General features: G+C 40.4%; 2 protein-coding genes across 5 annotated transcripts; one reads left to right on the top strand and one right to left on the bottom strand.

The window, feature by feature from the left end:
* The first annotated feature begins 352 nt into the window (after positions 1-352).
* ankdd1b (ankyrin repeat and death domain containing 1B) lies at positions 353-5519 on the top strand. Of its 2 annotated transcripts, XM_037259933.1 has the most exons (15): positions 503-815; positions 1466-1566; positions 1636-1734; positions 1812-1910; positions 2036-2140; positions 2388-2492; positions 2612-2710; positions 3435-3533; positions 3638-3736; positions 3805-3903; positions 3976-4074; positions 4187-4282; positions 4493-4691; positions 5038-5169; positions 5280-5519. In XM_037259933.1, exons 1-15 carry the CDS (start codon positions 518-520, stop codon positions 5333-5335), a joined length of 1785 nt encoding a protein of 594 aa, XP_037115828.1. In that variant the 5' UTR covers positions 503-517; the 3' UTR covers positions 5336-5519. The 2 variants fall into 2 exon arrangements, with proteins under 2 accessions (XP_037115830.1, XP_037115828.1); XM_037259935.1 differs by lacking the exons at positions 5038-5169; positions 5280-5519 and having other exon boundaries at positions 353-815; positions 4474-4641.
* On the bottom strand, positions 5269-9958 carry poc5 (POC5 centriolar protein homolog (Chlamydomonas)). 3 transcript variants are annotated; one of them, XM_037259937.1, is made up of 15 exons: positions 9870-9933; positions 9573-9593; positions 9370-9480; positions 9099-9280; positions 8394-8570; positions 8202-8306; positions 7875-8054; positions 7456-7642; positions 7235-7308; positions 6983-7150; positions 6758-6854; positions 6446-6561; positions 6259-6351; positions 5929-6099; positions 5269-5856 (listed from the first exon to the last, which is right to left on the bottom strand). In XM_037259937.1, exons 3-15 carry the CDS (start codon positions 9461-9463, stop codon positions 5731-5733), a joined length of 1770 nt encoding a protein of 589 aa, XP_037115832.1. In that variant the 5' UTR covers positions 9464-9480; positions 9573-9593; positions 9870-9933; the 3' UTR covers positions 5269-5730. The 3 variants fall into 3 exon arrangements, with proteins under 3 accessions (XP_037115832.1, XP_037115831.1, XP_037115833.1); XM_037259936.1 differs by lacking the exon at positions 9573-9593 and having other exon boundaries at positions 9870-9958; XM_037259938.1 differs by lacking the exons at positions 8202-8306; positions 9573-9593 and having other exon boundaries at positions 9870-9958.
* Between the last annotated feature and the right edge of the window lie 3552 nt (positions 9959-13510).

Genomic DNA, 13510 nt, shown 5'->3' with positions numbered 1-13510 from the left:
CATTTTCTTTAAATTACTGAAAATATTTTAAAATTGATCATAGTAATATTTATTACATTTTTTAAAATGTTCTATGTAACATTTAACAATAAATGAAGGGTTCCATTGCATAAACCGGTTGCAATAAATGCAGTTGCAATAAGCCATGCTTCGTCTTATGTTGATATCTGTTTTGGCGCCTTACCAAAGCGCTCTACGGAAAATATAACGTAAAATAACAATATAACAGAACTGGTTTGAAGCAGTTGGAGCAAGGGTGTTCAGACTTTTTCTTCCATGGGCCCCATACAGACAAATTTTACAATAAAAAACATTCAGTCAGTGTACTGTTTCTACCAAAGAATTAAATGTTAGTTTTACGTATACATTTTTATTTAGGGGCCAAAAACATCTGATGACTAGTTGGACCAGCTGAAAACATGTAGGGATTATTGTTGACCTTTTCCAAACAGTTGGATGATGTCTGATGCGTGCGATCTTGCTAAGCAAATACGGATCAGCCCTTCAGTGTTGAGCAATGAGTCTCGGGTTGATCTTCCCATCAGGTTCTTCAGGTATTTGGTTTAGCGCTGCTGGGACACACAAAAGTAGAATCCTCCGTTGCTTATCCATTAGGCGGTTGCAACTCAAGAACGTAACAATGGAGAAGAAAGCTTTGGCTTTGAAGGAAATGATAAGGAGACATGTTCCCAAGCGAGAGAATTTGGATTCTTGGAAGTGGATGAAACAGGAACCAGTCAAGGCGTTTGTTGATACAGTTTTGAACAAGAACACAGAAGACAAGATGGAAAACAGCTTTGACAACAAAGAGATGCGTGAGTACATAAGAAATGCTAAGAAGTGCGCAGAGTAAATTATGGTTAAGATAATTGTCATCGACCTTGAGTAGTGGCGTTTAATGTTTTTAATTAAAAAAAAAAAAGCACTGAGGCAAGCAGGTAAGTAAATTCTATTTCCTTCCTGTAGATGTGTTGCCAGGCTTTTACTGCAACGCCCTTACTTGTGTGCCTTCATTTGCATCTCGGGCAAGTGCTAAGCATCCTTGAGTCTATTGGGTCAAAAATAATGCCACTGACTTGTATACAATTTCCAGGCCTTCAAAAAGTATTGGATTGCTTTCACATTATATTTAGGGTCATTATTCATCTGCACTGAGAAGTGCCGCAATGTCAGTTTTGTCCTTATTGGCTGTGCACAAGCAGAAAGTTGAACCCTTTTTCTTTTCTTCAACAAGGGAATCAGTCTGCCATCTTCCTGTTAAGTTGACTTACTGTAAAATACAGCACAAATAAACATTCTGGAAAAATGAAGGCAACAATGCCCACAAATAAGAAGCAAGTGACACATGGAAGATATTTCTTAAGACTTTAACCAATTTTAGCAAAAACTTTCAAAGATATATTGTAAATTGCGGTATACACTTGTCGATATTTGTGTAATCTACCTGTTGTGTGTTGCGCAATAGTACTGCAAACAGAGAAGTTGTTTATTGAAGCAGCTAAGAGCAATGATGTGGCTGCAATGAGGACACTCGGAAAGGGGTTGAATGCCAATGCAAAGAATGCGGTGAGTCTCCTCTACCAAGTCATTACGCCTTGAGTCCATCGTAATTTCGTTTTTTTATGTGCCATCCAGCACAATAGAACAGCTCTTCACTATGCAGTGGCTGGGAAAAACAAGGAAGCGGTTGAGCTGCTTCTACGACGCAGGGTGCAAGTGGATCAGCGAGACAAGGTAAACAGAAGCTGTGAAGTGTAACAACAAAAGATCACAAATGCAATAGTTCCTCCTAATCCCAACGTGTGTTCCAGTTTGGTGTGGCACCCATTCATTTAGCGGCCTGGTTTGGCAGCTTGGACATCCTGAAATCATTAGTATGGGCTGGAGCAGAACAGAATGTGGAAAATGAGGTGATTTGAACTGTGCTGTCCAAGCCATATGGGCCATATTTTACAAATATATCTTCACTCATGTATGTTATAACATTTTAATAAAGATCGGCTTTCTAAATCGAGCTTTTGATTTCCCCCTGCAGGAAGGACTGAACATCCTGCACTGTGCTGCTATCAACAATCATATTGACATCGTGGAATACATTATCAACGACCTCCAAATGAAAGAACTGGACAAAGATGATCATGTATTCCATTTGAGAAGTTGTAGCCTTTTAATAGTGCCATTAATACAAAGGAGATATTTGTAATCTGAATACTCAGCAACAATGTAACGCTATTGAGGATATAGACAATGGAGGATAGGGTTTTTTGTATACAAATTTAGTATGTGTATATTAGTAGTCCGAGAAGATTCTAAAAAAGCCTTCGAATCCATATTGGTAAAAGTAGATTCAGATGAAATGCATTTGTGTCTCAATCGTTGCCTTTCAGTCAGGCCACCGTGCATTTGCTATGGCGGCAGAGCATGGCTGCATGCAAATGTTGGAGATGCTGATGGAGCCGTATTACAACATGGCCACCATGAAGCCCAACAAGGTTCGTAGTGTGTGTATGAGTCATTGCTGCTTTCCAGTCTGTGTGGGTCATTGCTGCATCAAAGCTCAAAGTCAAAGCCACTTTGATGCAATCGGCTCTCCTCCCTCCCTTCTTGCCAGGGAGGAGACACGCCCCTGCACTTAGCTGCCAGGAACGGCCACTTGGACGCTGTCCATCTGCTGCTGCTCAGCTTCGATGTTCGGGATGAAGTTAATATGGTAGACAATCATATGAAACACCTTCACTATCACAAAGTAGCGACTAGCGTGTGGTCTCACTGGACAATGTATTGGAGGTCCAAATCTATTGAATGATTAATTTGTGCAGTGATTTGAATTCAGACTGTTTTGCGCAGTCAAATAACTTGATGTTTGTGACCAAACATGCAATTGTAATGGCATGTCTTTTGTGGATAGTGTGTATAAAACCAGAGTTCTGAAATGTTCTGAAAAATATTGGTTTAAGGAGGTGCCTGGTTATGTAACCACAGTTGTTTTCTAACTTTGTGTTTTCATACTGATGTATAATAATGAAGCACATCCGCCTCACAGTTTGAATTTGATCAACGGTTCAGCCCTTCTCTATTTATCTAGGAATGAGACAATTGACATTGAGAAACTCAATTTCAAAGCTGTTCTGGCTAAAAGACAGCAGCACAATAATTCCACATGAAGAACAGCATGCAAATCACATAATAATCAGCATCAGTGATGGTTAAAAAAAAAAAAGTATTCAGTTTTCAAAAACCTCACAATTTTGGTTTTAATTTTGTCTATACTTGACAAATATTTTTTTTTTACCTGATAGATAGAAATGTCCACATCATTTCAAGAAATAATTTTTTTTTTTTTTTTTTAACGCAAGGTCAGTTTTATTTTTAAACGCAGTATTCTTGGTATTCAGCCATTGATCGTTGCCCCTGACGAGCTGTGTGTGTCTTAGGACAATGAGACTGCTTTGTACCAGGCTGCCGCTAACGCTCAGGAACAATGTGTCCTGGCTTTGCTGGAAGCCGGCTGCAACCCCAACATCCAAACAAAAGTACAGCTACACACACTCAAGACACGTGGCACAATTTTAATAGCTTAAACCTTTGTGCTACATGTCTGTTTGTGGTAACTCCAATTTTTTATTTTTTTTTACAGAGAAAATGCAGCGCCCTTCACCCAGTTTCAGAGCAAGGAGACGCATCCCTTGTCCGACTTCTCCTACAATATAAAGCCCACACAGATTTTCAGAATGAGGTATGCCTTCTCCATCCATCGTAAGCGAAGGAACGGCATTATCAACCGACACTTCATACATGCTCAAGGACTTGGAAGTTCCTCTCCACCTGGCAGTTAAGAACAGCCACATCCCCGTCATCCATTATCTATTGGAGGCAGGATGCAACTTAAATATCACCAATAAGGTAAAATGTATAGATTGACAATCAATAGTAAAAGAACTCGAAAGACACGTGATGAACATGCTTTGTGTTAAGAGGTTTCAGTCTGCTATGCATCTTGCTGCTGAGCTGACGAGAATCGATGTGGTGGAAATGCTACTGAAAACTGAAGTTGATTTGACGCTCCAAGACCGGGTAAGGAATGACCTCAACTTTGACACATTCAGATGTTCGTTATTGATGAAAATCCTCTTCGTGTTGTATTTTAATACATTCTTTGAATGCATATTATTTGGCGCACTTGTAGCAGGGAAAGACGGCGCTGGGTGTGGCCGCCAGAGCGGATGAGGTGATCATCGTGGACATGATCATCAAGGCAGAACGATACAACGCATTGAAGAAAGTGAGACACTTTTTCAACGCATGTTGCATTGTCAGTCATATTCATCAAAAGTGACCATTTAATTCCTATTTAATTTCGTGATTGATTTTCAATATGCTCAAATGTGACATTCATATTGCAAATGTTGAGGGGACCAATAAGCCTTTTCATGTATCTTCCAAAGCTGGTCATATTTATCAACCCACTGACAGGATTTAATACCCCCTTCAGGCCAACCCAGGTTATGAGAATGTTCACAGCGAGTATCCGCTAACATTCAAACTGGACCACCGCAATGAGACCAAGCAGATCCGCTCGATTACCTGGCGCCTGGCCTACGAGCTTCTGAAGGCAGGAAACTGGAAGCGTCTGGCTGAACACTGGGGTTTCACTCTGGAGCAAGTGTCAGCCATCGAAAGCCAGTGGACGGGTAAATGTGTCCAATTACTTTTGGCCAGTGTCACCTTACACATTATGCAAGTTAAGAATTTGGTTTATTTTTACAATTGTGTAAAAGAAGGTTAATACTGCAAACATATACAATTGGGGTTTTAGAAATTGGTGATTTGAAAATTTACATTAATGACCTCAAAAACATCCATGAACAGAAAATTTGGAAAGGCCAAATTGGACGTTTGACCAGTACAGTGACAAGATTTGTGTTGTACCTTAGATTTTGTACCGTGGCTTATAGTTAAGAAATGTGGCTGATTCAATTGATTACTAAACTAAGATGAAAAGGTTATTTTGTTTATGTGCTATGTATTTGTTCATAGGTCAGCATAGCTATAAAGAACACGGCAACAGGATGTTTCTGATCTGGCTCCACGGAGCTGAGCTGGCGGGGGAAAGTCTTCTCATAGAACTCTATCAGGCCCTTGTCCACACAGGACATAGCAGAGTTGCAGGTATTTCATTTTTGAAATATTTTTAGTGGGTTTACAGAGAAAAGTCCTTAAATGTACAATTTGTGTCGGTTTGAATGTTGTAATTTTTTCCACTTTTTCCTTTCTTACAGAAAAGATACGGACGCAATCACAGCGTGTCAGCAGTAAGAGCTGCAGAGTTTCATGATTGAGTGTGACATGCGACATTTTTTAATTTTTTTAATATAACACTTACATAGAAAGGAGACTCTAAAAATAATTTATTATGCATTTAAGAAAAAGCACCTGAGGTTTGACATTCTAAAATGCACTAAAAATACAATATGTCTATTATACATGCACATTTTCCTGAATATTAACGTTAAATTAAAGCTGCACTGTTCAAATATTTACATGGGTGGATCCCACCATGAACGTCAGTGAGGTTGTGAAGAATAATTGTTCAATTCCTCTTTACCCCAATAAAAGAAAAAAAGAAATTGTAAAGCTACACCCACAGTAATAATCACAGAGTTGTTGCATAGTCGGTAAAATCCTTCATCTAGAAAACGCTGGTTTGTATGAGACGTGTGTGCAATTTTATTAATCAACTACTCTGATAGAGTGTCCATTAAAAAGGTTTGTTCTGGAGGATGCCTTCACAACAGTGGATGTGCGGGTACCCTGTTGGGAAGGGCGAACACTTTTGGCAGTAACAGCAATCGTGTGCTTGGAGGAAAGAAAGAGGCGGTGGTAGATTAGATTCCAACACGTTTGTAGAAATACTTTATCCTTCCATACCTGTGCAATAGGTTGATGGCGTTCGACAACAATGGAGGTCATGGACGGTGATACCCCCATCGCTTGGCAGCTGCTGCGTACTCTCTTCGTGGCAAAAGGTTGCCCTGTAATGCGGGCTGTTATCGTTTTTGCCGATTTCTGATGGCCAGCCGTGATTATCCGCGCAGAGCTCTATGGAAACGATTAGCATTTAGTGAGGCCACGCACATTTGAGGAAAGGCAAAACAAGTCCGTTAAGATGACTAAAATCGTGTAACGATTTGCTACTACCAAATGATTGTCTTCTGCCACCTGGTGAAAAGTTATTCGTAAGAAAATGACGCAGCACACCTGTTTGTGGAAACTTATGGTGGCCCCTTGTGGCAAAGAACCGCGAGCAGGTGATTGGGACGGAAAGACTTCTCTGGTGTACCACACGCCCATCTGAAGAAAAGCAATGCAAGGGATGATGTTTACATGGAAGGGGATGTTATGGGATTACAGAAGAGATTCAATCAAGACGACAGTTCTGCCATACCATGCTGTTGTCTTCATGTTGGGTAGGAGACTTTGGGTGGTCAAAGTGAACCGGGCTGCTACCGGGACGTTGAGCCATGACTGCAGAATCAGGCTCATCCCAAGGTGGTGGAGGGTCTGCGGAGTAAAATATTCACTGAAAAACCAAAACGGCCACTTGAAAAAATACATCAATATTTTTATGGCATTGCATATATGAGATGTAATAGCAAAATGGTGTCAAATTGCTGGTGGCTCTTTGATATCACATTTAGTCATGTGTGGGAGTTTGCATTTGTGATTTCTTTTGAATGTAGAATAGAGTGGACATTACAGGTGCTGGTGTGCATTCTGGACGAAGACCAGCCTCCAGTGGCGCCGTGTTGAGAGGAGTGAGGATATTTGGAGGCGGTAGCCTGACCAAGAGTTTGCTTGGAAAAAACGTAGAGGAAAAAAACATTACATTTTATACACACTGGAAAAAATATTACTATCCTTTGTAAAGAACAACAAACACACCAAGAGAACTATTGTAGCCTACTTCACGTTCTAAATGTACCTGTGTCACCAGATGATGGTAGTCTACAGGAGCGGAGCTCATCGGTGGAGCCATACTCGCCATCTCCAGATTGCTTCGCATACTCTTGCCGACATGCTGGGTGGAAGTGCGAGCCGTTCCACTTTTTGTAGGTTTTTGTTGGCTGCTTATCCCCGCACCCGCACCTCCCTGTTGAAACGATTGGTAGTACATTTTAAGTGTACTTACACTGTTACAAGGTTGACTTGGAAACATAGTGACTCTGTTACTCACCTGATCGTGCAAGCCAGGGCCTGGCCCGTGTGGGAATGAGCTAGGTGGAGGGTCATCAGGAGGAAAATTGGGATCTGTAGTGAGCAAAGTAGTCTTTTCATAAACAGAATTGCTCAGTGGGAATTATAGACTGAAATGCATGGAACCAATCTGGTTTTTCTCCTTCATTGAAAAGTGCCCCCAATACCTTCAGAACTCAAAAGGTGCGCATCATTACATACCATACCCATCATGGTTTTGGGGTTCTCCATCCATGGGATTAAACAAGTGGAGGGTCTCCATGTTGAGAGCACACACACCCCTCATCAGAGCTTTCTTCATACACACTTCTTTTTGTTCTTGCTCAAGTTGCAGTCTCTCGATCTCTGCGTGTGCCTTCGTTAAAGCCTCATTGTGTTCCTTAGTCATCTGAAATGGACAAAGAAAACACAAACGTTATTAATTATCTACTGACCGTGATGAAGTAGCAGAACGGCATAAATTGTTTGGTTTTTTTTGCTCTAGGTCGACTCCTACAGGAGTCAGATACAATTTACTCATAGACAATCTATAGCAGTAAATAGAAACAAGATTCTAAACATTGTACTAACAAAACTTTGAAAACAGTAACATAGGCTTTCTATGTGGGGACCATACCCACCATTTGAATCCGTGCCTCGTAATTTTCCGCCAGCCGGTTGCACACTTCTTCTGCTTTTGCGCGACATGCCTGTTCCATCCTGGCCTTCCACTCCTTCAGGTAGGCAGAGTGCCATATCAACCACGCTTTCCTTTTCAGACGCAAATCATAGTGCTGCTGCGCCATCTTGCTAGTAAAGGCCTGAAAAGGAAAAGACAATGTGCATTAAGCCACTGAAATAAATACGATGAAAACGATTCTGCCACACACTCCAAATGTGTCTATTGGTGAATGCTGTGGACAATCTAGAAATTCTAAATCATGGGGGCACAGACTGAATCACTCTACCTCCTCTTTGGCTTTGCTATACTGAAGTTTCCATTTGGTGAAGGCGCTCATCTTTTCAAGCTTCTGTTTTTGTTTGTTCAACACCACATTCAAATTTCTAATCATCTGAAGGAGGGGACAGTACTTGACGATCAGCCCATGCAAATCTCATTACGCTAGATGGTTATCATACACAATGCTTAATGTGTGCACCTCGTCCTTTCGCTTGTTGTTAGTCTCAGAGGTGTGTAGCCGATTTTTCAGACGTTCCAGCTCTGCCATGTAGGCCTCGGTTTCGCCTGAACGGCAGTCCCTTTCCTTTTGCAACTCTCGCCTGAGTTGATTTATCAAGGCCAGCCTCCAGTCCATCAGCTCCCTCAGCACATTGGTCTGATTGGCAGAGAGGGGGACATGAGCTGTGTTATTAATCAAAATTCAGTCACAGCCTCAATTATTACACTCCATAATTACAAATCGCCATAATCGTTAAAAAAATATTCTTATGACTGTTTTTTTATACAAGAAAACCATACTTTAATTTATACATTTGAATTGCTTTTTTTTTTTTTTTTTAACATTTTAAATTAGCAATTTTTTTTTTTTTTAAACTATGCAGCATTTAACTCCTCTTGCTATGACATTTAATATGAGGCAACGGTTATTAAACAGCTATCACAGGCTTTATGATGTTAAAGCCTAAAATAAATAATACTTTACATAACTTTGTATGGGGAAATATAGCTTTAAAATATGTTTGATCATGAAGGCTTTATTGTTAGAATAACAATCATTTGTGAAATTACATCACATATTGCACCAATACACAACAAAACTGGCATTCATGATTGCAATTCCATTTTTGGGCTCATTTTGAAACGTCTGAAAGACATTTAAGAAAAACCATGTCACAAAACTGACCTTCAGGTTTTGGCTCCATGTGTCAAGAAATGTTTCCATCCTGGTAATATTCTCCTCAGAGGTGAAGAGATCCATTTCAGTGTAGTCAATGTAGCCTTGAAAATCTGGCTGTGCACTCTCAGCTGCATCTTGTGAAGTGTCTCTGTTTCTCAAATTTCTGCGAGTAGTGTTCTCCGTCCTCTCTAGTAGCAAACACAAACAGAACAGAGACTTAACAACCCAAATAGTGAAACAGGTGTTGGTCAGGGAGAAACTCAGAACTCTGCAATACCTGCTATTTGTGAATTTTCCTGTGGATTAGGACGTCTTGTAGACAATGATTCCGTAGGCAATACTGGGACATAGGCCTCATCATCTGAAGACATCTAGACAGGGATGTGAGCTGCAGAAAGAACATCGCGGCGTTATACTGATGCTTAGGACATGAATCACAATCTAGCTTAATATGAGGGGAAATAACAATTACAATTCTACCTTAGATTTAAAGTTTTCGATCTAAATGGTGCCGAACCAATTTATAAAAAAGAAAGAAAAGAAAAATTCAGCAAGTTAGGATCAAAATAGCTTTGATGTATAAAAGTAATACGAAAAAGTACCGACAAAATAACACGACTAAAGGTGCTAAAACGTAACACAGTAAAATGACCAAATTTGCAATTGTTCCTTTTCAGATTCGCTGTAATTAAAAGGGTAAAAGAGTAAAGGTGATTTGTGATTTAAATATGGGGAAATAATATTTATATTACAAAAGAGAATATATCTTAGCTTTACCTTCCTGGTAACTCGTCGGTTGGGAGAAGCTTGCTAAATCGTTTGAAATCCAGCAGCAAGTCAACAACAGAGTATGTGATTGGATACTCAGAGAGCACAGCCAAATACACGCAACTCTGATTGGTTATATTGTTTCCTGGTAACGCTACATTGAAAGAGGCAGGCGGAGCTCAAATCGCCTTATAAAGCCTCTTATGTGTGTTCCAGGTGTCGAGCAGCTAGAGTAGGATAACAGGATGGAGACGCGTCACAAGTGTTTTTTTCCCCATTTATTTATTTTTATCACCATATACACTCTAGTTGACAGGTGTCAAACTCAAGGCCCGGGGGCCAGATAGGGCCCGCCACATCATTTTATGTGGCCCGTGAAGACAAATTGTGCATCAAATTCGTGTCATTACTAGAATTGCAAATTGTCTCCACTTTTAATATCTTTTTTTTTTTAATATTTGACCAGTTTTTACTCAACTGATTTAAAAACGAGTTATTTGTCAGTTTGTTTTGTAGCTTTTACTGTGTATAATATGAGGTGCTCATACATTTATTTGGGTTGACAGTCATAATGGCCCTCCGAAAGAAGCTATGACTACAATGCGGCCCGCGAAAAAAATGAGTTTGACGCTCAAATGTATTTTGTGAATAGAGCCGTCTTCTCTCTTTTTGTTCCGTTTCCAACGATATATCCCTAATTCATTTTAGGAATGTGACGATAACGTGATGAATTAATTTGATCGACTACAATCATTAAATCAATCAATGTTAAATTAAACCAAATAGTGTCCATTTTAGCAACACGAGTGCTTAAAACTACTTAAACTACCCCTCTTGTTTTCTTTTTCAAACTCTCTCACCCTTCTCTCAACACACGATCTCAGCGTGTTCAATCTGTTCCAGGACAATAATCATAGGCCCAATTTGCTTTTCCCCTCTGGACTTTAGCTCATACACATACTACATAGGATGCTGCCATGGTACATATGGATATAGATATGTATGGATGTAGATACAGATATACATATAGATTATTGTTCAAGAACAAAAATAGAATGCTGAGAATACTGAATCAGACAAGTGAAGCTCTTCATCCGAGAATACATTTATGTCAATATCTTAATTAAATTCTGCGGGGAGTAGGCGGTGGCGAGTACTAAAAAGCAATACGGGAAACGAGCCAGGGAGATCATTACCAATCAGCCCGTGTGGATTTTACATCCCTGTGCACCACTCCATGACAGTTAAAGCACTAAAGCTCAAATGAGAGCTGCAGATGGAGCCGGGGCCTGGGGGTTCTGCTTTACCATACGGGTATCAGTGGGGAAACAGTAAGGTGGTACGAACTGACAAAATGATGTCATATGCATTCGGAAGAAACTGGCTCGCATTTTTTTTTAATGTTCTAAAGCTAAATCCCTTTTGACAGCGGATCCAGGGATGAGGTCAAAGTTTGGCAGGGCACATGTCATGTTTCTGACAGAAAGGCTTAGTGAAATGGGCAGCGTATTTGTGAACCCCTACAAAACCTGCTGGCTGCTGTATATTAATTACCTTTATCATCTCTCCGTGAGTTGTGAGCTGCAGTGTTCTGCGTCTGCAAGGGAACCAGATTGTCTCACATGGCGTTGTGGAGGGTCTCCACATACAATATCTCACAAAAGTGAATACAGCCTTTATAGTTTTGTAAATACTTTATTACATCGTTTGTTCACCACTGAAGAAATGACACTGCAAAGTAGCCAATCTATAAAATAAAAAAATGAAAAGACACAATCATCTCTTGTATACTTATTGAAGCCTTGAAGGAAGGGAAATTGCCTGCATGCATGCGTGTGTGTGTGTGTGTGTGTCTGAGGGTCATTCTACTGTCCTGTACATTAGGCTAAGTGCTCCTCTGCTCTCCAGCAGTACTAAATGGAGCCTTTTGGCTTAGGGGGTTGGGGGAGTGGGCCGGGTGTCCCAATCCTGGGTCACTGCATCTGTGAATCATCATATTCAGAGGAGAAAAAAAAGGATCCTTTTTGTCCTTTTGTACTGTGTGCATCTTTTTGTTTAGTCTGTGTGATGTTTATAATCCTCTCCGGTATGCCGCATATGGTGCAAGCCAGAGCCGAGTAGCATTTAAATTGAGTATCCAAATCCAGACCTACTCTGAATTATTTATATTATTTTATTTTTTTCTTTAACTATTGATATTTCTATAAGTTACCATGAGGAAATAAATAGGTGGTGCGATACATCAAAAAAGCGAGTCATTTTTGTGGTGAAGCCAGCGACACTGCTCAAGTGATGTAGATGCTGCAAAGCTGATTCGTTTTGCTAGCCACAGTCTCTTATCGCTTTCCTTCTTTGACTTTACAAATCCTTATTTTGCTTACCACCATCTTGGACTTTGGGCGAAAGTTGGTTGCCGAACCACCACATCGAGCCAACCAATCACTCACATTCACACTTAAGGACAATTTAGCCTGTGGAAGCAGGAGTTCAAAATAGGTCCCCAATCAATCATGTTACCTATTTCAAGCAAAAAAAAAAACATGTAGCAAATAAATGAGTTAAGTAATTGAAATAGAACGCTGGCCCATGTGCAATCAAGTTGATGGCGTCCGAGGCTAGTGAGCAGGTGCTCGTGATGATGATGCAGAAGATTTATTTTCCTCGGGTAAGATGCCTCCACACAATATTATATTGGTTGGCTACTAATAATAACGTGACATTGAGCCAACAAAATGTAGCGCGTCATCAGAAATCACAACAGGAAGCGATCAATTATCTTTTCTCTTTAACTCACTGCTGTGCTGTCACAAAGGGCTGTTCAGGGGGCTTACACCTCCCAAGTGTCACATTAGAAAATCCTTTAATGAGTTCAAATTCTCCTCCTGGGTATGCGGGTTCTGTTCTTTGACCACAAGATCTGATCATATGTATAGAATTATACAGTTTTGGACATTAAGGGTTGTTAAAAATTTTTACCAAAAGACCGCTTGACCTATTCAAACCGTCCACCCTCATGTTGCTCTTCTATATAAATGACACAGTCAAGGAATGTGGGGACTTAGTTATTCCTCCAATATTTCACATTCTGAAGGTAGTATCAAGTCAATGGCAGAGCCAGAATGAGGTGTGTTAAGATAGTAAATGGAAGGACAGGTGCAGGGGGGATTTCATTTTTAACTGTCACGCGGTGTGGATTATCACAGTGGTGGCAAAAAAATGTGAACCCAAGAGCAGGAGGAATCTGGATGGAAACAGGGAGCTAAATACAAGAAATCAGACAAGACAACAAGGCACACACACGAATGGTTGGAGGGTGCTCGTTGAGGAGCTTCATTTAGACTGAAGTTATGCTTTGCCACCATCTTGCAGGGTCACATAGACACAAAACAATTTTCATTGGGGGTGTCAGTCACTCGTGGATCGCCTGCGGTCCACTGCGTAATAAAATACTTGTTGAGAGTAGAGCAGAACCTACCCAACATCACTAAAACACCCAAGAAATTAAATGAACCAATGAGGTGATATATATCATGCCTATTATAGCAATCCCAAGAGGCTCCCTTGGGGCTTGGAGCAGTATTGTGGTGGTGGGGGGGGGTTATTTGAGCAATTGGATCTGATCAGTAAGTGCTCTGATTTGCAAAACAATC

This window comes from Syngnathus acus, chromosome 9 (assembly GCF_901709675.1).
Source record: "Syngnathus acus chromosome 9, fSynAcu1.2, whole genome shotgun sequence".
NCBI lineage: Eukaryota > Metazoa > Chordata > Actinopteri > Syngnathiformes > Syngnathidae > Syngnathus > Syngnathus acus.
The sequence above is the reverse complement of the archived record's forward strand: the minus strand, read 5'-3'. Positions and strand labels throughout refer to the sequence as shown.